At 39.0% G+C, this 26,349-nt stretch overlaps 2 protein-coding genes, 2 long non-coding RNA genes and 1 pseudogene across 5 annotated transcripts; all 5 read left to right on the forward strand.

The window, feature by feature from the left end:
• The first annotated feature begins 1,256 nt into the window (after positions 1-1,256).
• LOC121762307 lies at positions 1,257-4,087 on the forward strand (annotated as a pseudogene).
• Positions 4,088-7,325: 3,238 nt separating this feature from the next.
• On the forward strand, positions 7,326-9,170 carry LOC121762310. The gene is made up of 2 exons (XR_006042188.1): positions 7,326-8,429; positions 8,721-9,170. It is a non-coding gene; the product is annotated as an uncharacterized LOC121762310 (long non-coding RNA).
• Positions 9,171-14,292: 5,122 nt separating this feature from the next.
• LOC121761651 lies at positions 14,293-16,657 on the forward strand. 2 transcript variants are annotated; one of them, XR_006042063.1, is made up of 3 exons: positions 14,293-14,418; positions 15,142-15,258; positions 16,129-16,657. It is a non-coding gene; the product is annotated as an uncharacterized LOC121761651 (long non-coding RNA). The 2 variants fall into 2 exon arrangements; XR_006042062.1 differs by having other exon boundaries at positions 14,300-14,418; positions 15,128-15,258.
• A 1,706-nt stretch (positions 16,658-18,363) lies between these two features.
• LOC121761120 lies at positions 18,364-22,975 on the forward strand. The gene is made up of 2 exons (XM_042156715.1): positions 18,364-18,596; positions 20,538-22,975. The coding sequence occupies exon 2, from the start codon at positions 20,562-20,564 to the stop codon at positions 22,836-22,838; it is 2,277 nt and encodes a 758-aa protein (XP_042012649.1). The 5' UTR covers positions 18,364-18,596; positions 20,538-20,561; the 3' UTR covers positions 22,839-22,975.
• Positions 22,976-23,641: 666 nt separating this feature from the next.
• On the forward strand, positions 23,642-26,103 carry LOC121762755 (gamma carbonic anhydrase-like 2, mitochondrial). Its single transcript, XM_042158739.1, has 2 exons — positions 23,642-24,090; positions 25,577-26,103. The coding sequence occupies exons 1-2, from the start codon at positions 23,703-23,705 to the stop codon at positions 25,951-25,953; spliced, it is 765 nt and encodes a 254-aa protein (XP_042014673.1). The 5' UTR covers positions 23,642-23,702; the 3' UTR covers positions 25,954-26,103.
• Positions 26,104-26,349: the final 246 nt, after the last annotated feature.

The raw sequence follows: 26,349 nt of genomic DNA on the forward strand, positions 1-26,349 counted from the left end.
AAGTTCTTTTAATTGCTGCATTACTTGTGATGAATGTTTAGATTATGCATATCTTCTAATTTTGTTGAGACGCTGTTCTTGATTCCATCTATAAAACTTTATCTTATCAATTTGTAGATTTTCAGAGCTGAAGACTGGTATATCTGAAAATGACCTCCATCTCTAGCTTCTTTCGACCAGACTCATTCTGGGCATTGTGCAATAGGTGCAACGTACAGTACGAGTACACAAACATATTTCTCAATCAGACTCTTCTTTGCTACCGCTGTCATCAGCCCTTTTTGGCGACAGCTATACCTGTACAGAGCCCCAGTTCACGCCCTCGTCCTTTCCCAAATCAACAAGAAGAAGATATGCACGCTGCTGCACAACCATCAGCTTCAAGAACCTCTCAAGCTCCTTCATCCCATGCACCTAAGAAGTATGCCAAAAGAAGGAGAAATACGAGGGAGTTATCTCAGAGAAACAAATGTGCTATGCTGATAGAGAAGGCTAAGACAGAGATCCTTCACCAGCTAAATGAATGGGAGAAAGAAAAAGTGACTTCTTCACTTTCGAACTGACAGCATACGGGCAATGTCGTGCATGCTTCGTGCAACAATTCCAGAGACAAAAAATGAACGAAGTTGGAGCCTTTGAAATCCTCCACTTTCAAAGAGACTGTGTGGAAGCAAAGCCTGATGATGATAATGGGTCACCTTCTCCATCGCATTTCCCCTGCGTTTCTATGACAGAAGCCATGACGACATACGCGCATTCAAAAGCTTAACCAAATATAGCCACAGTAGATGCAGTTTTCCTCTCTAGAGTTTGAGAATATTGTGCCAACTGCCATACATCAGTATGGTCTGAAAAACTAAATTTAATTAATGCACACTCTCCCCCTATAAAATGGTGGGCTTTCACCACCTTAAATAGAGGAAATTCAGAGTTATTTTAAAGGCACAATTTATCAGCAAAATATTTATTTCCTTTTTCCGATTTCTCCTTCAAAGCGTTTAGATTCTCCAATTTCAGTGTTCTTTAATTCTGAAAAGCACTCAAACACCTTTGAAAATCCATTTATTTAGCTCTCCTTTCTTTTTAACATTATGTATTATTTCAAAACTGTTTGTTTACTTCCTTCTCAAAGGAAAATTTCATCAACGTGAGTTGTTGAATTGTGTCACCAACTATGCTGATAGGGAAGGCTAAGACAGAGATCCGTCACCAACTAAATGAATGGGAGAAAGAAAAAGTGACCTCTTCACTTTCGAATGGACAGGATATGGGCAATATCGTGCATGCTTCGTGCAACAATTCCAGAATTTATCCAGAGACAAAAAATGAACACAGTTGGAGCCTTCGAAATCCTTCCACTTTCAAAGAGACTGTTGTGGAAGCAAAGCCTGATGATGATAATGGGTCACCTTCTCCATCACATTTCCCCTGCGTTTCCCAATTCAAAATCCACCCCTAAATTTTCCTGTAAATTTAGCGTCGATAAATTTTATACTACTAAACCCCCAATTAGTTGGTCTACTAACCTAATCTCCGTTGCAATTGCTGTGGCCCTTGTTGCTCCACTTCCATCTTCTGCAATCCCATTTACCCCTTTCAATCCCAAATCTTCTTCAACAACCACTCCTTTTTCACAGGCACAGAATCTTCCCACTGGATTGGGAAACTGGTATACCTTTGCTCTCTGTCTGTCTAGATCTTCAATTCTAATTTTATATTACGTGTTTCCCCCTTTTTTAGTATGTGTTATCTTGGTTCTCAATTCAGAGTGTTCATTAATAGTATTGGAATAATGTTTTACTAATTTTATGCAAAATTATTCCAATTGAGTTAGCACATTAATTAATTTAGGTTTCCCAAATTCATGTTTCTGGTGATGGAATGTTGGAATATATATATACATAGGGATATTTTGTGAGTCTCATAATAAAACTAGGGTTTGAAGTTTTCTTCATCATGATTGCATTCATTTTGAAGAAGGAAAATGTGGCATGTAATGTGTATTGGATTGGATGCAGAAATATCAGACCTTGCCCTGCAATAAATCCAGGGTGCATATCCAGTAATCCCAAGTCATCGAATTTTTCGTTTCCATGTAAAATCGAGGGCTACTCTTCGAGCGGTGCTGCCATCCAGGTCAGCGGTTCTCCTTTTTTTGATACGTCTGATGTTGGTTAAACTGGACTAGGGATCTAACTGTTCTATGGTATCATCAGCAATTTCAAGATGCAATCATAAAAACTCAGAAGAATGCCAAGATCCAGCTTGTCGAAGATACACCTACCGGTAACTCACTACTCGATAAAATTTTAGCACAACCATGTTATAGAACTGAGCTGGACAAGAGGCAATGCAAGTATCTGAGGATCTTGTGTATGCATTTTGCGGTGTTTGTTGTTAGGGGTGTGCATTCGGGTTTCGGTTCGGTTTTTTGCCAAAACCGAAAAACCGAATTTAGTTCAAAATCCAAACCGAACCGAACCCAAAAAACCGAAAAATCTGAAAAAAAATATATAATATAAATATATATTTATATATGTGTATTTTATTTTATTTTATATATACTAATAGAATATTTATATATAATATAATATATTAAATTAATAGAATATATATATAATTCGGTTTTTCGGTTCTTCGGTTTTTTTCTTCGCCCGAACCGAACCGAACCGAAAAACCGAACTTTTTTTATTTTTAAAACCGAACCGAACCGAAAAAACCGAACCGAATTTCAAAATTTCGGTTTGGTTCGGTTCGGATATTCGGTTTCCGGTTTTTTTTTTGCTCACCCCTGTTTGTTGTATTTGTATGTGCATAAATTTAAACAAAAAGAATGATGTTGATTGAGGGTTTTGACTCCAACTAGTGAGGCCAATACTGGATTCTTCTAGTTGTTGAAATGAGTTAAGATGCTTAGGTTGTTATATGTGATGATGTGAAATAATCTTTTGATGAAAATATGGATTGTGGGAATGATGCAGGGATGTATCTGCAGGCTTAGGTGGATGGAGGATTTGGTCGTGACGTTGTGGAGTTTCTGGTGAACGGAAACGTTGTTTCTTACAGAGCTATGGCAACCAAGATCACGTATATATACCCCTTCACCACGACCTTGGGGGACTCGAAAGGGCAGGAAGAGAGGCTGCAACAAATAATCAATGAATTAGGCTGGTATGCACCAAGGTTTGATTTGATGGACTAGATGTATGTGAAGATAGTGTATTATTAAGTAGTCGAACAAACGTTAAGTATTTGGGATTAAAAATGATATTCTCGAAATTTGATGGAACGAAACGTAGAATTTTTACAAGCATAGGGGTTAAATTGGCATATTCAGAAACATAGTTTAGTTAATAAATCGCGCCAATTTGAGAAGAGCAAAAAAAAAAAAAAATCGAGACGCAAATTTTCCAGCTGATATCATTTATGCACATGCAATCCTTTTATGTCGATTTGGTATGATGAGAATGATACAGACAAAACTAAAAAGGAGAACTCATCCCAAAAAACTAGCCTGTTAGGAGAGAGAGCTCATTTAGTCTATATACCCCACACCAGTTGTTCTCACAACCGATGTGGGAATTGAGTCCGTAACATAGAATCAGATGGTGTGGGAGAATATTGGGATGATTTGACTGTTGCAGTACGATCTTGCTTCTATTTTCGTGTTGTTGATTGTGCTCTTCATTTTGTACTTGAAAAATATAGTATGATGCTGGGGGAATGTGTTATCATTTTGCTGGATATACATATATGAAGTGGATCCGAGGGTTATTGATGATGGACTTTTTGAGATTTTTGTTTGTCATAATTGAGGGCTTGCATATATAGGTTGTGTAGTAGAAAAATGAAGATAGTGTGTTTAAATCGTTGCATGTTTTTGTTGAAAAGTAAAATGCAGAAAATAAAAAACACTAAAAGCTTTATGGACTACATTGTATTAGACTTGAATTGATTATCTCAATGGTTACACAACCTTTTATAGGCTCTAATTCTAGCTATACATGGAAAATATATTCTAATTATACTAATATCCTTTGTATTTGATTTTCCATAATCTTTAATTGTTTTCCTTCTTTATTCTTGCCATAACTTCACCCCTTGCCTTGTTCTCCAATTAATTGATTTCCTTATTCTAACAATTTCTACCATTTCTTAATAAGTAATTGTAGATTCTTTCTTTCTGTATAATGTTGGTGGTATGGAATTGATATTTGCAACAAGTTCATTCACTCTAGCTTTCAGAAGTTGTAAACAACTTGAACAAACCATATCATTGTATATTGTTTTTTAGTTTAGATCATTCTAATTAAACGACATGTCCATCAGAAAGTCTGGGACCACTTGAAGCACGCTATAGGATCTGACATTAATTGTTACTACATGTTTGGCATAACATTTACATACAAAAGGGGAATGGAATTCAGTGTTAAGAATCATGCGGATTTAAGAGTAAAAATGTCAGTTTATCAAATACAACCTTGTATTTCATCTATGATCACATGTATGAGTTAGGTACTTTGGATTTTTAGTAATTTTTTTTATTAGCTTGGTGTATGTATGCCCAATGTTTACTTAGACTGATTAGATTTGGTTATTTGGTGGTAATGCCTTTTCAAGAGACCAGCAGCTGGAAACCTGCTGCATGAGAACTCTAAGCACGTAGGTCTATGTCACGCCCGCATTTCCTAAGGATAGGAAGCACGGTGGATCGCGACTAGGGGAGGAATAAAGAAGCGGGGAAGAAAGGGGGAGGACAAGAATACTTGACCCAAAACATTTAATAGAAGGAAGTTCACTTCAAAACATTGTACTGTGACGACATTACTGTAATTAAAGTAATCAGAGTTAAATAAAAACATTGTATCGGATTACAAAGCAGCGGAAAGACCAAGAGGTAGATAATGTCGAGTGTGACGACACGACACCATCCGGAAACCAAGTGAGACACCTTTTGACCTTAACTGCTCAACATCCGTCATCCCCATCGCCGCTCAACCTGCACATTAAGAAAACAACATGCAGGGCTGAGTACTTGATGCACTCAGTGGACACACGCCAAAATCCTAGTTTGTCATGCCATAACAGTGTAACCTTGGGGTTTTAAGTGTAAAGAAAATAACCCAAGTACACTAAAACATATTTCACAAATTCGACTGCGCAGTCATTTCCAGATATTTCCACCCTTATTTCCACCATCCTACACTATCTGATTCAACGGGTGACAAGGGGCGTGGCCACACCCCAGGTCAACTTGACCGGCCAACTTGCTCTCAGATGGCTCCCGGTCTCGTGTACACTAGCCTGAGGGTTCGCAGCCCTACAGACCCGAATTCGATTAAACATATGTGGTAAACCACTTCAGATAGGTTTCAAAGTAAAACAGTTGGCAAGACAAACAGTTCACCTCCATAAAAATATTTCCGGAACAAAGTCCGTAATAAAGAGATCCCACAGTATAGTAGGATAGGAAAGTCCACCTCAAATGCTTAACTTTTAAATAGTTTCCTTCTTCAACCACAATTTCCTCGTAAAAGATCACCATTTTTGAAAGATAAACAAATAACACGATTAGAGTCCAGGAAGACGAGGTTTAAACGACAATGCATGATTTCTACGTGGATGACTTCAATATCTAGCACGTTACACATACACACACTTAACAACATCCTATAAGTCAAGCACACAGAAACACACGTCCGAAACACACCATGCACGCACCCGACACGCATACCACGTACCCAAGACACGCACACGACTCGCACACGACACACACACAACTCTCACACCCCCGGCATACCCTTACTGCACAAACGGCTCACTTGGCTCGGAAAAGGTTCGGAAAAAGGCTCGGCGTCTCGGCCTGGCTCGGTACCTCGGCCGGCTGTCTCGGTCCTGGCCGAGCCTGGCTCGGTGGCTGTCTCGGCGTCTCGGCCTGGCTCGGTGTCTCGGCCGACTGTCTCGGCCGCCTGGCTCGGTACCTCGGCCGGCTGTCTCGGCCGCCTGGCTCGGTCCTGGCTCGGCACCTCGTCCGGATGTCTCGGCCGTCTGGCTCGGTACCTCGGCCGCCTGTCTCGGCACCTGGCCGGGCACATGTCTCGGCACCTGGCTCGGCACATGTCTCGGCGTCTGGCTCGGTACCTCGGCCGCCTGTCTCGGCACCTGGCTCGGCACATGTCTCGGCGTCTGACTCGGCCCTGGCTCGGCACTTGTCTCGGCACTGACTCGACACCTGTCTCGGCACCTGACTCGGCACCTGGCTCGGTCACGTGCACACACCTACTTTCCCCCAACCAACGATTCTCAAACCTTATACGACATTCACAACACACATTCTACATCCCAAAACACACCCGAAAACATGAGATCAAACCTCCAAAACTCTCCACAACACCACCCTAGGCCAAACCCTAAATCTCTCGGCCAACACACACAACCCACTCGAACCAAACGCTGATTCCTCCGAGCCATCCCTTGGCCAAACACACCCACATACATCACAATATCAAAACACCCAGATTCACACCCATTGCACATAAATACATCACCCAGAAACGTACATCCCGCAGAACTGAGCAGTTTACTTACAAAAATCATTATAAAATCACCCAACCTCCAATGAAGCTGAAATTTTAACACCACACAGAAGACACACCAAGGTTTATACAGTTAAAATTTCGTACCAAAAGGAGATCATTTGATTCGTCAAAAACAGTTCGGAACCCACTGTCAGTCACAACCAAAAACATACTCAACACCAACACATAACCACAAGTCCTATTCAGCATCTAAACAACTCAAATTCGTCCTATATGCATGTGTTTTCGAAATTAGCATGAGTTAGGGTCTTGGGTTACCTTTCCCGGAGAGTTCAATCGTAGTTCGAACGTTTTACTTCCTCCTCCGACTCCGATTCACAACGAAAGTTAACAACCGCGAGATTGAGTGAGATTGATTGCTTGTGAGAGAGAGATTGAGAGAAGAGCGATGGTGAGGGGGAGAGTTTGAGAGAAGAGCGATGGTGAGGGGGAGAGATTGAGAGAGGAGAAAGTGCATCGGTTATGTGGGAGTGGGGAGAGGTTGAGAAAGTAATGGGGGTGAGGGAGAGAAACCGAGAGAGAGAGATAGGGAGAGAGGGAGATTTACTTTGTTAATTAGGATTTTATTTCATAGATTAATTAATTATCCCAATTACATATTGCTTAGGTAAAAATCATATCCACAAAAACAATATAAATCAAATAAGACTTACCAAACCATATCTTAAACAAGATATTCACAAAATTCACTCCTTAATTTAAAAAAAAAAAAATCGGATATTACAGTCTAACTGGGGCTATGATTAAGGAAGAAGTGTGGAGGTGATATAACTGTCTACTCGATGAGGTGATTAAGGGAATTTGGTTGAAAACTATCCAGAGGCATTGGTGGCTGACAGGGATCTGAAGAACGAAGAAACCATGTACTTATGATTATTACAAATCATGGTTATTTTTTTCTGTTATGAGAGCTTTGCAGGAAAGAGAAGATCCATTATTTTGCTTCAAAGGTGACGAGATTCTAGATATGTCATCAATATACTATGCATTTTCTTGTTTTCAATATACATGTTTATGTTTTTGTGCTTATGTACTTTCTGTTGTTATATCTGATATCACTAATACAAACCTAAAGGAGCCCAGAGGTAATGCTTATTATGGATCTCATTAAGGTATTCACAATCTCGTTATATTATACAGGGATGCCATGCCTTCGGGAACTTTCACCAAATTGGTGCAATTGCACATTTTCTAAATTTACCAGATGCAGAAGCTGTAGCATTCGAGATCTCTGGTTCAAGTGTTCTTGTGTCATTTACAGGGTGATAAAGGCTTGCTATGCTGCTTCTTTGCTGTTGTGGTTGTCTCTAGGCATGAATACAACTACGACACAACAGCCACAAAATCTATTTTATGCACTACATGTTTTGATTTTTAAATAGAAATGACTTGTTATGGTGCCATATGAGTTGGGTTCAAGTGATGAATGTAAGATGTTGCAGGTGGATTGAATGAAACTCGATCGATGAATACATCCCATATGAAGTTGATGAATACATCCCATATGAAGTTGATCTGTTTTACTTAGCAGACGACACTGAATCTGCAAGAAATGGATATTCTATCAATTTTATTTATGAAAAAGGCTAGTTTCCCCCACTGCTTCTGAAGAATATAGTAACAGGATCAAATACAGTGAATTCTGTATCTACATCATCATTTTTGCATTTTTCTTATACCTCATCAATGCACATCCTTTGCATTCAGACTCATCACAGAGAGGACACATGCTCCACCGATGGAAGCTGACCTCGCGGATTCCAAGCTGCAAACTGACCAAAATGAGAAATACGAGGGAGTTATCTCAGCTTGTCGAAGATACACCTACCGGTAACTCACTACTCGATAAAATTTTAGCACAACCATGTTATAGAACTGAGCTGGACAAGAGGCAATGCAAGTATCTGAGGATCTTGTGTATGCATTTTGCGGTGTTTGTTGTATTTGTATGTGCATAAATTTAAACAAGGGGAATGATGTTGATTGAGGGTTATGACTCCAACTAGTGAGGCCAATACTGGATTCTTCTAGTTGTTGAAATGAGTTCAGATGCTTAGGTTGTTATATGTGATGATGTGAAGTAATCTTTTGATGAAAATATGGATTGTGGGAATGATGCAGGGATGTATCTGCAGGCTTAGGTGGATGGAGGATTTTTTGGTCGTGACGTTGTGGAGTTTCTGGTTAACGGCGACGATATTTCTTACAGAGCTATGGCGACCAAGATCACGTATATATACCTCTTCACCACGGCCTTGGGGGACTCGAAAGGGCAGGAAGAGAGGCTGCAACAAATAGTCAATGAATTAGGCTGGTATGCACCAAGGTTTGATTTGATGGACTAGAAGTATGTGAAGATAGTGTTGCAATCATGCTTCGAAATGTCTAGTGATGAACATTTTCACAGACAATATGGGATATGTAATCATAAACTGGAATTTTGTTTTGTTTTAAGAAAAAACTCATTGATCAAATGTGCAGGAAAGTTAAAGCATCATTGATTTCTGTTTCTATGTAAAGCAATTTAGTTCGTAAGATGTTTTTTCTCCAACTAATAAGTTGGACGTTCAAGTCAGGGTTTTTTCTTCTTTTGTTCTAGACTAGAGATATAATTTCGCGTTTGTACTAGACTTTTTTTTGTTCCGATTTAAGGAGAGACGCATGACCCTCATGCGTCTCCTTTTAATGAGACGCATGGCGATAATGTGTCTTTCATAAAGACGCATGAGGGTCATGCGTCTCTCTTTTTTTTCGTTTTTTTAACGACGCATGAGGGTCAGGCATCTTAGGTAGAGACGCATCTCCCTCATGCGTCTCTTATTTTTTTTAAATTTTCACGGACGACGCATGAGCGTCATGCGTCTTAGTGCGTCTCTAATTCGAATTAAATCAGTCGACCGAGAGGCAGAAGGCTCATTCAAACGCGGTAGAAAGAGTCTAAGGCGAATTTGGTGATTTTTCCTTGGCAAATCCGGCGAATCCAACGATTTCCCCTTGTGTTCCGGTAAGTTTCGTTCAATCCTTCAACATTCCTTCCTTATTTGTTGTTAATTTGCATAGTTTGTTTAGATTTCCCCTAATTTTTGTAAATTAGGGTTTATAACAAATTGCTCAATTTTGGCCGATTTTTTGTTGTGTAGTTAATTGTAATGGAGTTTAGTGGTTAAATTCATTCTATTGTATAGTTATTGACATGTTTGAGATGCTTGGTGTTGTGATTTTGGTTGTTATTGGAGAATAGAGTGTAGGTTGAAATGAATCTTTTAATTTAACCTTCCAATTTAGTAGTTATATGTAAATTAGGCCTTATAAATCATGAATTATGTTGAATTGGAGTGAATCATTTGGTTTATGATGTGTTGTTATTTTGACGATGAATTTGAATGTATATGTTATTTGTATTGCAATTGTGAGTTTGTAATTGTTGTTTTGTGAATATGTACTTAGATTAGATGGAGACTTCAAGTTCTAGCGGACAATTATTATATGGACCCGAAGACCCGTCCGTGCTAAATATGCAGAAACATCATATTTCAAATAAACTCATGAAAGAGGGCACAACACAAGTATTTAAAGTCCGAAGGATAGAAAGTAAGACTTGGGACATCGACATTCATGAGAATGTTAGATACTGGCTTGACGCCTTTGGTTTCAAAGGCGTGATGGATTGTGGGAGGCCAATGAAGGTCGACAATGAGCTGATCACGGCTTTGATTGAGCGTTGGAGGCCGGAGACGCACACTTTCCATCTACCGATCGGTGAGGCGACGATCACCTTGGAAGATGTGCAAGCCATTTGGGGCTTGAGGGCGGATGGTCGCGTTTTCACAGGGCGTGACTATCATGTCAACTTTCCAGATTGGACCAGCAAGTGCCGTGATCTGTTGGGATGGATACCAGATACTTCCACAGAGACAAGGCGGTTTGCTGATGACCGAGTTGATCAACCAGACAAGGATGCCTCTGAGTGATGACCTACCTACGTACGTATACATCCAAAGGGCACGTATCCATGCCCTAATTTTATTAGGAGGTCTCATTCTACCAGACACCACGGGGTGTAAGGTTCCATTTACGTGGTTGAATGCGCTTGGGGATCCGGAAGAGGTGAAGACTATTAGTTGGGGAAGTGCGGCATTGGCCTACCTTTATCATTATCTATGCGAGGCTTCCATGGATAAGACAAAAGAGTTGGGCGGGCCTATGATCCTTCTGCAGCTATGGGCGTGGGAAAGAATGCCCACATTGAGGCTTCGTTCATAGGATCAGTTGTGCACGAGCCATATACACCATGTGGCACCAGGTATATATCTAAGTATTTATTTATTTATGCATATTGGGTAATTTTCTTACATCAATTTTTTTGTATAGGTGGAAAGGAACAACGCAGATAGGAAATGCTCCTAGATACTCGGTTGAGCATTACCGTGACCAAATATCTCTGATTAGACCCAACCAGGTGAATATTATTTCGGTTTAGACTTCATTTATGAACTTATTATGGAATTAATTTGGCATTTGCATTGCTGTTTTGTAGTTTATCTGGACGTCATACGCACATTGCATACTGCCTGACTACTGCAATGATGTGAATGGATGCTCTTTGTGTGAAACCTACTTGGTATGTTGGGCCTATGTCGAGGCACATGAGCCTGGACGAGTGCGGCGACAGTTCAATCGGTATTAGGATATACCTCAGTATGTAGACAGGATGCTAAGGAACGCCGATCATTTGGGCAAAAATGATCGGCGTGGTAAGAAGGGCAACAACTGGGCAAACAAGCATCAGTTCTACATGGGGGAGTGGGACCTGAGGTACGAAAGGTTCCATGCTGCCGAAGACGCCGCACCGATGTCCATGAATATTCTTATGAGCCCGGGGTATATGGCGTGGTATAACAGGATTACCGTGACGTACCTGACTCAGCCTGGGGCACGGTCCACTGCTGGGATGAACGAGTCGGCTGCTTCGATGAGACTATTTGTAAGTTTGTTATATTAAACTGTATGCTTTCATGTGATATAGCAGGCTCAAGTGCTCTGAACACGTAATAGAAGACTTTAGTACGGCCCTGGCTCAACAACTCGTTATGCCTCCACTCTACGATTGTGTCTGGATTCCTATACTGCAGTTCAAGCATGTAGCTTGGCAAATCCCTAAATGACTCCTCCCATCCACCAAATACAATCTCTAAAGCCCTTCTCCGTGCATACCATGCCTTCTTATAACTGATTACCACATGAAATTTTTCATGAACAAAATTTCTTACGGCTGCGGCACTGAACTCGGCATTTTTTAGCAACTGATGGCGAATACACAAAGCAATCATTAGTGATGAAAAGTTAGCATGTCCTCTATCATTACGATGGCCTTCACAACTATGGCGTCCGCACCACTTCCTAATCTCCCACATATCATCATGGGCCATGTGTGTAACAAAAACTTCCCACCGACATTCATTCGCTTTTTCAGCGTCGGTTTCGCTGATAATAGCTGTCCCATCTTCTGTCCTCCCTGCTGGATATTTGCACATGGCATGCCACCTTCTTAATTTGCTCTCAACCACCCTAAATTGCCGGTGTTGCCTCAGACTCCACATAGTAATAGCAGTCTTCACATGCAGCTTGCTATCAAATTTTGTTCCCGCATTAATCCGATATGGGTGTTCTTCATCCCAGTACATGGTACTGCGTTCATTACCAACTTCAGGTACCTCAGAAGGACCACTCGGCAGTCTGCGAAAATATTTCAACCCAATGTGAACATATTCTGGAAGTGGTTGTTCACCTTGCACGACGGGTTTATACACTACCTCCTCATCACTAGAGTCAGCACCGGAATCATCACTTAAAATATCATCAGACGATGATGACGGCAATGGTGGATCAAGTTCTCCCCGTACAACATGAACATCAGCATGCTCTTGTACATTCTCTTGAGTATTCAATCCAACATCAGCAGCATCTGCAACATCTGTTTGCTCATTCATACCGCAACCAATGCTCATAGGTTCAAACCTCGTAGATGATCCAACACCATGATCAACAATTAGTGGGATGAAGGCATTTCCAACAGACGAATACTCAACAAATAATTCAATATGCCGAGTAGAATTTAGAGCCGCATTGAACATAAAAAACACACTTTCATCACTGTCAACCCCAGTACATACATAACTCATACCGGTACCCAAGAAACAATGCCTCCAAGATATTTCGATGGAGTGTTGGTTTGAATCTATTCTTATCTTAGCACATATCATTGCAACTAATTCAGATAATGAAACACATGAATTCAATACGATGGAAGCTCTCGCACGAGGAGGATCATAACAAATGCCGACTTGAGGAAGTTGAAATATTCTACCACCCCAATATAAACTCACGAATACTTGCATGATTTCTGCAATAATATATATACAAACCAACAACAATTAAAGTTTCAATAAACCCTAATTTAGTAAGTTTAAAATAAATTTATCAAAAATCCTAATAATATGCAAATAAACAACAAATAAGGGAACAATGTTGAAAGATTGAAGGAAACAAACCGAAATATGAAGGGAATCTCCAAGAAATCGCCAAGGAAATCGCTAAGTTTTGTCTCCCTCTCTTTCTCGGGCAAATTGTGCCTATTCTGCGTTGCTGGGTACTGATTTTAGCAAGTTAGATCATGCGTCTCTCCCTAAGACGCATGACGCTCATGCGTCGTCCGTGAAAATTTTAAAAAAATAAGAGACGCATGAGGGAGATGCGTCTCTACCTAAGACGCATGAGGGAGATGCGTCTCTACCTAAGACGCATGACCCTCATGCGTCGTTGGAAAAAAACGAAAAAAAAGAGAGACACATGACCCTCATGCGTCTTTATGAAAGACGCATAATCGTCATGCGTCTTATTAATAGGAGACGCATGAAGGTCATGCGTCTCTCCCAAACACGGAATAAAAAAAAAGTTAAGTACAAACACGGAATCTAAGTTCTATTCTAGAACAAAAATAGAAAAAACCCGTTCAAGTCACCACGCACAAGGGTAAATGAAGATTGATCACTTTTTAAAGAATAAAAAAAATATGAACTCGGGTTTTCTTTACTGAAAGACATAAATTACTTATTCTGAGATTTTACTTAATTTCCTCATTTTCTTTAACAAGGTTAATTACAGTATATAATTTGACTTGAAAATAGGAGTATTTTATAAGCTACCTTTCACTATAACGAGCTTGAACAAATTTTCATGGAATTGGAATGAGAATGCAATTTATATGTGAATTTGACATATAAAATAAGTATAAGGGGTGCGTTATATTGCTAACTTTTGTAATTTGCTAAACTTATCAACACAATGTATTAAAAATGTCAAGACAATGATACTGTATTGACATTTTAAATATCGATGTCAACATAGTGTATTAAAATGTCAATTAAGTTTATGTTGACATTTTTAATATACTATGTTAATGAGTTAGCATAATTAGCAACTTAAGAAAGTTAGCCCTAGATCACAGTTCATAAGTATAAATACTAGTCGATTACCCGTAAGTATATTTGGGATGAAAATCGATATTCTAGAAATTTCATGGACTTAAAACTTAGAATTTTACAAGCATAGGGGTTAAGTTGGCATTTTCGGAAACCTATAGTTTAGTTAATAAATCGCGCCAATTTACGAAGAGCGAAAAACAATTGAGACACAAATTTTCCTGCTGAAATTTGTTTTGCAATGACTGTTATTTATGCATATGCAATCCTTTTACGGCGATTTGGTATGATGAGAATCAGATAGCGCAGAAGGAATTTGGGATGATTTGATTGCTGCGGTACGATCTTGCTTTGTTTTCGTGTTGTTGATTGTGCTTAACCGGGCCTTGATTTTGTAATTGAAAGTTGAAAATATGATGTTGGAGGAATGGGTTACCCATTTTGATGGATATGCATATTTGAAGTGGATCCGAGGCTTATTGATTATGAACTTATGAGATTTTTGTTTGTCATAGTTGAAGGCTTGCATGTATTGTGTTGCTATGAATAGGTCGTGTAGTGATATCGTGTTTAAATCATTGCACGTTTCTATCATTTTATAGTAAGTAAGCAGAGATTGTTTCTTTCTGCATAATGTTGGTGGTATAGAATTGATATCTGCAACAAGTTCGTTCACTCTAGCTTTCAGTAGTAGCAAACAACTTGAAGCAAACCATATCAGTATATTTTTTTAGTTGAGATCATTGTAATTAACCATGTCCTTCAGAGACTTTCTGAGCATTTGAAGCACGGTATAGGATCCGACATTAATTGTAATATGTTTGGCATAACATTTACATACAAAAGGGGAATGGAATTCAGTGTTGAAAATCATGCAGATGTAAGAGTGAAAATGTCAGTTTATCGAATACCTTGTATCATGTATGGGTTAGTTACTTTGATTACATGTTTGGCATAACATTTGATAAAACTGATTAGTTTTCTATTTTTGGTTTATAAGGGATTAAAAAGATCAACAGATAATTTTATATACTCATCAAACTGCAGCTGATTTCCTTCAGAAGCTAGGCACAGAGTTGGTGGTACTTTTTCAAGAGAGCAGCTGCTGGAACTCTGCAGCACGAGAACTCTAAGCACATGGGTCTAACTGGTGCTATGATTAAGGAAGAAATGTGGAGGTGATATAACTATCTAGTCGATGAGGAATTGCCTAGTACATGTGTGCTCTTTTTAATTTAATAGCTTGTGGCAAAGCACTCTGCATTAGTTGAAATGGAAAAACTGGTGTATAACTGATGTAAAAGAGAGTACATTGGTAAGGCCGAGCTACCAGATCAATCCGAAGCTCATTTGCTTTGTACTTGCATGTATAAAAAACACGCAAGTGAGTCGCCACATATCCTTAGGTTAAGATATAGACATGGGCATTGGATCCTTCCTCCATAAAGTGCATATGGTTTTGTTTACATATATTTCTTTTGCTGTATCCATGTATCCTAAAGTTTAACAAGCACGAAGTCGAACTCTAGATACTTATGCCGGAGTATCTCATATAAACTGAAAGGACTGAAATCTGAATTGTCCATATATGCAAGTTAGTTTTACAACTACCTGACGACAAGCTGGTGAACTTACGTATTTCTTGTAATACAGTCTCTGGCAAAGGTGATGAGATTCTAGATCTGTCATCAATATACTAAGAATTTCCCTTTTTCGTACACGTGTTTATGTTTTTGTGCTTATATACTTATTATGGATCTCATTAAGGAATTCACAATCTCATTATATTATGTGTCATTTACACTGTGATACTGGCTAGCTATGCTGCATTCTAAGCTGTTGCATTGTCTCTAGGCACGAATACTACTACGACACAGCAGCCTCAAAATCTATTTTATGCACTATATTTCTTCTTTTGATTAATAAATAGATATGCACTTGTTATGGTGTCATATGAATTAGGTTCAAGTGATGAATGTGAGCTGTTGCAGGTGGATTGAATGAAACTCGACCGATGAATAAATCCCATTTGATGTTTTACTTTGCAGATGACACTGAATCTGCAAGAAATGGAGATTCTGGAAATTTTATTTGTGGAAAAGGCTAGTTTCCCCCGTTGCTTCTGGAGAATGTTGTAACAGGATCAAATTCAGTGAATTCTGTATCTAACATCATCATCATCTATGACTTTTTTTTTTCATTTTTCTTATATTTCTGCAGATAATTCCTTCAACTCATTCTACCTCATCAATGTATATCCTTTGCATTCAGACTCATCACAGAGAGGACACATGCTTCACCGACGGAAGCTGGCCTCACGGATGCCATGCTGCAGAATGACCAAAATGCCCTCTTCGCGGTCTATGACAGCAGCCATGACGACATACGCATTCAAAAAAACATCACCAAATATAGCCACAGTAAATGCAGTTTTCCTCTCTAGAGTTTGAGAATCTTATGCCAACTGCCATAAATCAGTGTGATCTGTAAAACTAAATTTAATTAATGCACACTCACACTCTCACTCATAGATTCTGCAGATGTGGAAATCATTAATGTCATTAGTAGTCATTTGCTTAATTGTACACTATTATAGAAATTAATTCAACTCAACACTTTTTTTGAATAATCTCATCAGCGTTTCTATAGGGGGTGTTCGTTGACAAAATTAAATCTCATGATTAAATATGTATCATGTTTGGTTCATAAGATTGAACCCTTCAACTTAATCCTAGATGGATAGTCCCATAATAATTAGTCATAGCCTCCCACTCCAACTAAAATAATCCCACAACTTAATCCTAGATGGATAGTGTCATGATATTAGTCATGACAACCGAACGCCATCATAGAGTATTGTAGATGCTATACCAAGTGAAAATACACGGATGTGGTGTGTCGTCTCGATTTATATAAATTACATACAAGCTTCTGAACGTGCATTTTGAATACATCGAGGTAGTAGTGACATACTTTTTTCTGAAAAAGAATCAATGATAATATTACGTGACATACTTTATCGCACTAATTTTAAATCGACGAGCCTATATTTGGAAATTCAGGAAATCAAGCATTCACAGCATAAAATTTATTAAATGCAAATTTAAATTACAAACAGTGAATTGAGTTAACATTCTAAGAGCATCCACAGCGCGTGGCGTAACCGGGCCGCGTTCCTGACGGAGGAACGAAACCGCGGAGAAACGCGTTGCAGCCGGCCGTTTCGTCCCCTGCCCGTCCCGAGACCCGCCACCACGAGACGCGGCACGAGACGTTTGCCACGCGCCGAGGCGACGTGGCGAGCTCCCAGGCCATGCGTGACGCCCACTCGCTGGCCCGCGAGTGCGTTTCGTCACGATGACGCAATAATTCATTTTTTAAAAAAAATTTGAATTTAAATAATTTTTTTTTACAACGGTAATGTTACCGTTTTTTATTTTACTCTATAAAATACTCCTATTTCATACTTATTTCACTCACAAACACACATTTATTCCTCTCAAATCCTCTCTATTTCCACCTCAATTTTCATCTCAAATCAACTCTGTTTTCTTTTCCCAAATTTAATCAAACTAATGGATCCTTTTGAACAAATGCGTCAAATAATGGAACAATCACTTGGAGAAGATCGGCGTCGGGAGGCGGAGGAAGCCGCGCCGCGCCGCGCCGCCTCAACGACGCTCCCGTACGTACATCCATCGTAACCGGGAGGAAGCCGCCGCAAGGTTATTTATTCGTGCAGGACACGCGACTCTAGCACCCACACCCAACTCCAAGAGGACCTAATTGAACACATTTGGACAAACTTTGGCGGATGAAATTATTAAATTGTGTACTTTTATTCTTTAAGAAATTATTAAATTATATTTTTTTTACGAATTTTATGTTGTAAGTTTATTTTATTTAATGAAGTGTGTTTTTTTTAATTGAATTTGGTTGGAAATAAAATTTAAAAATGAAATTGAATGAATAGTAATTTAAGGAACAATTAAGGGGCGGATAAGGAACGGAGGGTTGCAGGTTCCGTTCCTTAGTTAAGAAATGGAGTTAAAAGTACAGTGAGGCCCGCAAATAGTAGTTTAAAGAACGGTATAGCAACAGCATTATGGATGGCCTAACCAGACTTAATTTTAACCATAGGTGGGGTTTTAACTCGAGACACCTCCAAAACTCTCCCCCTAAAAAAAAGGTGGGCTTTCACCACCTTAAATAGACGAAATTCAGAGTAATTTTTAATGCACAATGTATCAGCAAAATATTTATTTCCTTTTTCCGATTTCTCTTTCAAAACGTTTAGATTCTCCCATTTCAGTGTTCTTTAATTCCGAAATTCAGCATTGCTCAATGCATACACTGTTGATCCGAGCACTCAAACACCATTGAAAATCCATTTATTTAGCTCTCCTTCTTTCTTTTGATCTTTATATATTATTTCAAAATAATTTTATTTAGTTCCTTCTCAGTGAAGAATCTCATCAAAAGGTTCATCAGAAAAATTTCTTCACGTGGAGAGGAGGTAATGCTGTGTATAATTTATCTGTTTTTCAGCATTGATGGTTATTTGATTGTAATCTATGCACAGAATCATGTTTTTTTGAGTTCACGATAATTTGCATGTTGCTGATGATTTTGGGAAATTGGGGTTTTGTTTTGAATCAATGCGTTGGTGAGCTTGCATGTTTTGATCTGGGCTGACGATTTGTGAGTTGTGTGTGTGTGAAGGTTTATATGATTATGTCTATGTATTTCCTGCCTGATTTATTCATAGTTAATCGGTTTAATAAGCATAAACCTTTTGCCCATTTTAATTTGAAGTGTGTTTATATGGAGAGTTTGCTTCTCGTGATCCTCTTTTTGGTTTTGGTAATGAGGGGAATAGCTTCTATTGTATGAAGAGATTGTATTTTTTTTCACTCTCACTGCTTGTTGAATTGTTAATTTGTGTTCTGTAGTTCTTTCAAGAAGAGGTACTTGAGGTTTTGTAGATCTGCAGCAGGGATGAGATCATGATATGCATTGAATTGTGTTATGTTGTCTTGTTTGAATGATTTCTCATTGAGTACAAAGTAAAAATAATCAGTTTAGCCAAAAAGATAAGTATTTGATCAATGATAGCATCGAACTGATAAATATTAGTTAGAATTGTTTAAAACAAGATGTGATCATTTCTGGTGTTTTTCCTTTTTTATTGTGTGCAACTAGTAGAAGGGGCTTCTGCGCCAAGATGGGTTGCGCAGATTTAAAATAAGTTCGGTAATACCGTTACTGCCGATGTTCTATTTGTCAGTTGGTGTATGGAGCACGTACTTGTTTGTCCGCATACATTAAATAAGTTTCAGTAGCATTTATTTTCAGCTACACTTTTATATCCAGAGTTAGAGTGCATATCACAGCTTAGGCCACGTGTCGAATATGAAATGGGAGGCCGACTCTATTATTTAATGAATATGAAATCACTTTTAATGGAGTACTATGTTTGTAGATGAATATTTGGGTAACATTATACACACACACACTTACTATGTGTGCATTGGTCATGGATTCATTGTCTCTCTTTAATATCCATGCTTTTTCAATAATTATTTGGCAATTCTGATTCCATTCCTACGGAATCAGCTAGGATTATTTGAGTAATACTGAATGCATCTGCTTACTTCTTTGACAATTCATCCCACAAACATGCGCGTGTTCTAGTTATGTACGTAGTATTGAATCTATTGATGAGTGGGTCCTATCAATTTCTTTTATATGCATAAAACTAGACTTTACTGACTTCTGAAGTCTGAAATTTAGCATTTTTCCAGGATTGTTGTTTCAGAAATGCTTTCATGCTGATATTCTTCTGTCCAATTTTGATATATCTCAAAAACATTGGTTGTCACTTTCCTACAGTTATATATCTCTTCTTTGTCCTTATCATTACACATTATGTTATGTATATGTCTGGGCTTTTGTTTCCCTTTATATTTTTTTAGTACATGCAAAATTGACATGTATATCTTGTGAATTCATGTTTGCTATTTCCTCAACATTCTTGTTGCCTTTATTTTGATCTCTTAAAAGAATGCAAGCATAAAGAAGTTTCGTTCAAGTTAACATCCACATATTGAAATGGAAATTTGAGTTTTTCAGTATTTATAGATGAACTATCTAATTCAAATGATGCCCCCTTTGCAGTTTTCCAGTGAACTGTGTTCTGTTGGTTTTCTTTCTTTTCCATTTTCCCCTTTCATTGTCTGCTTTTCTCCTGATTGAATAGCTTCCATTCATAAACCTTCATAATAATATTACATGTGCAAAACAGTGCATTCCATGTTCTGAACACAAAGTTCTTTTAATTGCTGCATTACTTGTGAAGAACGTTTAAATTCTGCATATCGTCTAATTTTGTTAATACGCTGTTCCATATTCCATCTAATGCTGTTTTCTAAACCTTCTTTGATTTTTGGGTTTTCAGAGCTGAAGACTGGTATATCTGAAAATGGCGTGCAATAAAGATGAAGCTGTCAGGGCAAAAGGAATTGCAGAGAATCTGCTACTAGAGAGAGACATTTTGGGAGCTAAAAAGTTGGCATTGAAGGCTCACAGCCTCTTTCCTGAGCTTGATGGTCTGTCTCAATTCCTTGAGATCATTGATGTGTATGTAGCACATGAGAAGAAAATAAATGGAGTATCAGACTATTATGGAATGTTTGGGGTAGATCCATTTTCTGATGAAGAGATTATAAAGAAACAATACAAAAGAATGGCGCTCTTTCTTCATCCTGATAAAAACAAGTCTGTAGGGGCTGCTGGAGCTTTCCAAATAATATGTGAGGCGTGGGGTGTATTGCGAGATAAGGATAAGAGAAGTGAATATGACCTGAAAGTGAACATACGATCTTCAAATCAGACTGCCAGATTTAGTACATCAAATTTTCAGCAGGCACCACCATTCTCTAACTCAAATGGTCAGGTTCACAATTTTCAAAACAATGCACACCCAGCCTTTCCTGCTCAGTATATTCCTACTCCAAGCCCACCATTTTCTAATTCGAGTGGTCCTTCCAGAAGACCGATGACCTCCAGCTCTAGCTTCTTTCGACCAGACACATTCTGGACATTGTGCAATGGGTGCAACGTGCAGTATGAGTACACAAACATATTTCTCAATCAGACTCTTCTTTGTCGCCGCTGTCGTCAGCCCTTTTTGGCGACAGTTATACCTGATCCACCTGTACATAGCCGCAGTTCACGCCCTCGTCCCTTCCCAAATCAACAACAACAAGATATGCACGCTGCTGCACAACCATCAGCTTCAAGAACCTCTCAAGCTCCTTCATCCCATACATATAAGAAGCAACCCAAAAGAAGGCATGAAATGCCTATTAACATGGAGAGAGAAAATGGTCCTTCAAGTGTGCCAGAAAAAGCGGAAACAGCTTCAGCTTCACATACCGCTTCCCCTGTACTAAACAAAGAGAGGCCAGCCAAAAGGAGACGTAAAGATGGCCAAAAGTGTGATGATCACAATGAAGGAAGCCAAGGGATAGCAGGAAATGGGGTATATGTGAAGAAGGCTTCTGCAGATGCTAAGGGGAAATTTGTGGCCGAGCAGCCCAGAAGTACGAGGGAGTTATCTCAGAGAAACATACGTGCTATGCTGATAGGGAAGGCTAAGGCAGAGATCCGTCACCAGCTAAATGAATGGGAGAAAGAAAAAGTGACCTATTCACTTTCGAATGGGCAGGATACGGGCAATGTCGTGCATGCTTCGAGCAACAATTCCAGAATTCATCCAGAGACAAAAGATGAACCGAAGTTGGAGCCTTTGGAATCCTCCACTTTCAAAGAGACTGTTGTGGAAGCAAAGCCTGATGATTTTGTGTCCATGAGTGTTCCAGATGCGAATTTCCATAATTTTGATGATGGCAGGGTAGAGAACTCATTCGCTAATAACCAGGTATGGGCTGCATATGATGATGATGATGGCATGCCTCGTTATTATGCTATGATTCACCGTGTCATATCCAAGAGCCCATTCAAGATGCAAATAAGCTGGTTAAATTCCAAATCCACTTCTGAATTTGGATCCCTTGACTGGGTTGCTTCTGGCTTCACCAAGACTACTGGGAATTTCAGGGCTGGTAAGTTTGTACTCAGTGAAAGACTAAACTCTTTCTCTCATCCAGTTACGTGGAAAAAGGGTTCAAGAGGAGTTATCCACATTTTGCCAATTAAGGGGGAAGTTTGGGCGTTGTACAGGAACTGGTCCGCTGATTGGGACGAGAACACACCAGATGAAACAATACACAAATATGATCTGGTAGTGGTACTTAAAGACTATAATGAAGATACAGGTGTTTTAGTTGCTCCTCTTGTTAAAGTGGCTGGGTTCACCTCAGTGTTTAACCAGCTTCCGGATCAAAGAGGGATCCGGGTCATTCCAAGAGAGGAGATGTTTAGATTCTCCCATCAGGTCCCATTTCACTTCTTGAATGGTCTAGAAACTGAAAATGCTCCTAAGAATTGCTATGAACTGGATCCTGCTGCTCTCCCTTTGGAACTTCTAAACGCGATTACAGATGTTAAATCGGCCGAGCTAGTAGTTGCTGATCCTGGGATGCTTAGAGAACCAGGCCTCGGAAATGGGACGATGACAGAATCCTGTCCAATAAAAGCCCATACAAATCAGAGAAGTGGCGTTGAAGATCCCAAGCATGTAATTACATATAGTAGGAGAAACAAGGGAAAGAAGATCACCTTGGATAAATTTTAGGTAGTCTTTTTCCAATTTCTGAATACATTTTCCTAGACAGAAGTAAGGGTTATGACCAGCATTAAGATTATACTAAGTTTTTCAGCTCAAAACAGCTGTGCAGAAATTGTAGTATTAGTATTTGATTTTTGACTGAAGCTGGGCTAATTGCATGGTGTTACATTGAGGTTGAGTAAATTACGTAACAGTATTTTTTGATTCTTTATTCTAGAATTTTAAAATGATAGGGACACCAATGAACCTTCTAAACTGAAAAATAATTGGAAACAAAGATAAATTACCTGTCACATAAATTGCACAAATATGCACGATATTTGATAAATTAATATGTCACGTAGATTGCACAAAATATGCACGATATTTCATTAATTAATAGTATATTTTTACTACACCATACTTTGCAAAGTGGTAGTATAGTATATTACGAAATTTGAATATATTCATAAGTAAATCACAATTGAAAAACATGGACCTGTAATATATTGTTGATATTTTTATCAATTAAATGCCATTATTTTTTATAGATAAGTGATATCGTTTAATTGAACAACGATGATGATGTCCACGTATAATTTCACGACAGTCATAAAAGATATAATTTCATAAAAAATTGTCGATAGTAGTAAAATTCAAAATATGACATTACCTCATAATTTTATGGCAATTTGCCTTAAATGATTAAATCTGAATTAATTTAGTGAAATAAAGAATCCGGATCCCCGGCCCGACCCGACCCGACCCGCATCGCCTGACTCTACAGTAGTGAACCGATTCGCTCTTCCAACTCCTCTCCATTGCTATTTCAACTCTCTCTCCTCCCAACTCTCTCTTTCTCTCTCTAGGTAATAAAGAAATCGAAAAATAATGGCAACAATTACCCGATTGTGCAGAAGAATACTGCCCCGCACCCACTCCACCTGGGCTCCGGCCCGGACTTTCTCAGCTCAAGCAGCTCAAGCTGCAGAAACCCCGCCCCCACCGGCTCCGCTCATCCGGGAATCGCCGGATCGAGTGAAATGGGACTACCGGGGCCAGCGGAAGGCCATACCTCTGGGCCAGTGGGCCCCCAAGGTCGCCGTCGACGCTTACGTCGCGCCCAACGTCGTCCTGGCCGGCCAAGTCGTGGTATGGGACGGCGCCTCCGTGTGGCCCGGCGCCGTTCTTCGCGGCGACCTGAACAAGATCTCTGTTGGATTCTGCTCCAATGTGCAGGAGCGCTGCGTTGTACACGCCGCTTGGTCTTCTCCTACGGGTAATTTGATTTTACTAGCTGATGGATGTTGATTGTGGTTAATTAGGTTTTCAATTGATTGTCTCTTTTGGCTTATTTTGGTTTAGATTTAGAATTAGGTATATTCAGGCTGCCCAAAACTGAATTGTGTGCGCATTTGTGGGATAGCTAAATCCAAATCAAAATGCCATAACCTAATTTTTGCACTTTTTTATGCATTACAATGTGAAAAGTTGTTCGATGTGGTTGATGATTGTCGAAGAGGCAATATATACTTTAAGCCTTTCCCTAGGAATCTGCAATTTATGAATCACATTTTTCTATACAGGAACATGTGTGTTGCCTGCTACTGGGGAAGGTCCTCGTATAACGATTGATATTTGAGAGTCACTACTAATCCTGTTTTTGGCTCTGCTGCTCATTCATTAACTAAAATTAAGCTCTTGAGAATTTAAAATGAGGAAGGACTTACTTACAAGTGGTACTTATTCTGTTCAGCTAAAGCTCAGAATATATATGAGTAACGTCGATTCCTGTTAGATTTTATGTTTGGTGACGGAGAATATTGATGTAAATGTGTTCCTGTAGACATTCTTGAATTTCATGAATTCCTTAAGCTTGTTTCTTTTCAGCATGCTTTCAATTCAGTTCGGAAGTTGGTTTGGGTATGAAACAAGTGGTTACTATTTGCTCAAAAGATCCTATTAGAGTAACACTTCCTCGGGTAGTTTTAGTGATAGGATTAGGACACAGGATGTTGTACGGTGATTTTTAATAGTTCAATGAGTTGATTTTCTTTTGTTATTATTTCAATTGGGGCTGAATCAATAGAGGGAGCCAAATGCCTTTCCAAGCTGGTTAATCAAATAAAGAGCAAACTTAGTGGTTACCATACTCAATTGCTGTGGCTAGAAGCTTAAATTTAAGAGAGCATGATCTTGGACTTAGACTGTCCCTTACTTTTGGCTTTTTACCAAAGTAAAAACTTAGTACGTAGGAGATCTAGCACAAGACCCAGGATTGAATCCCTCTTTAATCTTTGTTGCTGAGGCTGTAGGCTATTTTGTAAAGAAAATGATGCTCATTTACTCTTCAGCTCAACCTCCTTCGCCTGTTTGACCTGACAGCCGAATTCTACTTTCCTGAATTGTTGTTAAAATATCTTGCCTGAAACTTTAATTGTCTTTGGAATAGTAGGTTCCAGACTGATGATCCACAATTTCTAATCGGCATCAATAGAACTTTACAAGCTGAATTCCTATAAAAGATCATTTTGTAGTTGATTGAAATATTTGTTTTTCTGAATAATACCTTTTGGTCGTTGGTGATCCAATTTTACCTACAGAAGAATAAGTGAATCCAATGAAAATAACTAATTAAGTAATTATTCATATGGCACAACTTCGTAGACTGCTTTGTTCCTCATATCTTAGTATAATATTGAGTGTGGTTAAGTCTTCAATTTTATAGGCTTGAATTTCTCCTGAAAATATTGCATGTTTGACAGGGTTGCCAGCCGAAACACTAATTGAGAGGTTCGTCACAATTGGTGCATACAGTCTGTTGCGCTCCTGCACAATAGAGCCTGAATGCATTATTGGGCAGCACTCGATTCTAATGGAAGGTTCCTTGGTCGAAACACATTCCATCCTCGAGGCCGGATCTGTGGTTCCACCAGGAAGGAGAATACCAAGTGGGGAGCTGTGGGCAGGAAATCCTGCCAAGTTTGTGAGGGCTTTGACTCATGAGGAGACACTCGAGATCCCTAAACTTGCTGTCGCAATAAACGACCTGAGCAGAAGCTACTGCACCGAGTTTTTGCCTTATTCAACTGCATATTTGGAAGTTGAGAAATTGAAGAAATCTCTAGGTATTTCCATCTGAAGTGTGATGTAATGCTCGGCTTCTTTTTTGTGAAAGAAATAAGCAACCATTGAGACGCTAATGAGGCGTTCAACTGTTCCTGCCTTGTATGTTTTGTTTAGCACTTCACTGAAAATGGGATATGAAATGGTTTCTTGACTTCTTTGATAAGTATTTGCCAATTATCTATGACATAATGATTCATGGATTGCAATTCTTGAAGGTTATATTCAATCCTATCATTATAGGATGGTTCATATATGATTTTTTTCTATTGGGTGTTATCAACAACAAAGATTTATAGCCATCCTTGTATCTCTACAAATTGTTTAATAGGTTGTTTACTTTTTATCCCTTGAAAGTTTAACCACAGAAATATAAAGATGATATAGTATAGATACACGGACATAACAATAA

The sequence above is a fragment of the Salvia splendens genome, chromosome 13 (genome assembly GCF_004379255.2).
Source record: "Salvia splendens isolate huo1 chromosome 13, SspV2, whole genome shotgun sequence".
NCBI classification, from domain to species: Eukaryota; Viridiplantae; Streptophyta; class Magnoliopsida; order Lamiales; family Lamiaceae; genus Salvia; species Salvia splendens.

What these genes read in the sequence shown, in the direction of transcription:
- LOC121761120 (XM_042156715.1), top strand. Translation starts at nt 20,562, where the DNA reads ATGGCGTGCAATAAAGATGAAGCTGTCAGGGCAAAAGGAATTGCAGAG.
- LOC121762755 (XM_042158739.1), top strand. Translation starts at nt 23,703, where the DNA reads ATGGCAACAATTACCCGATTGTGCAGAAGAATACTGCCCCGCACCCAC. An exon ending in CGCTTGGTCTTCTCCTACGG is followed by an intron (nt 24,091 to 25,576) that starts GTAATTTGATTT and finishes CATGTTTGACAG; the next exon opens with GGTTGCCAGCCGAAACACTA.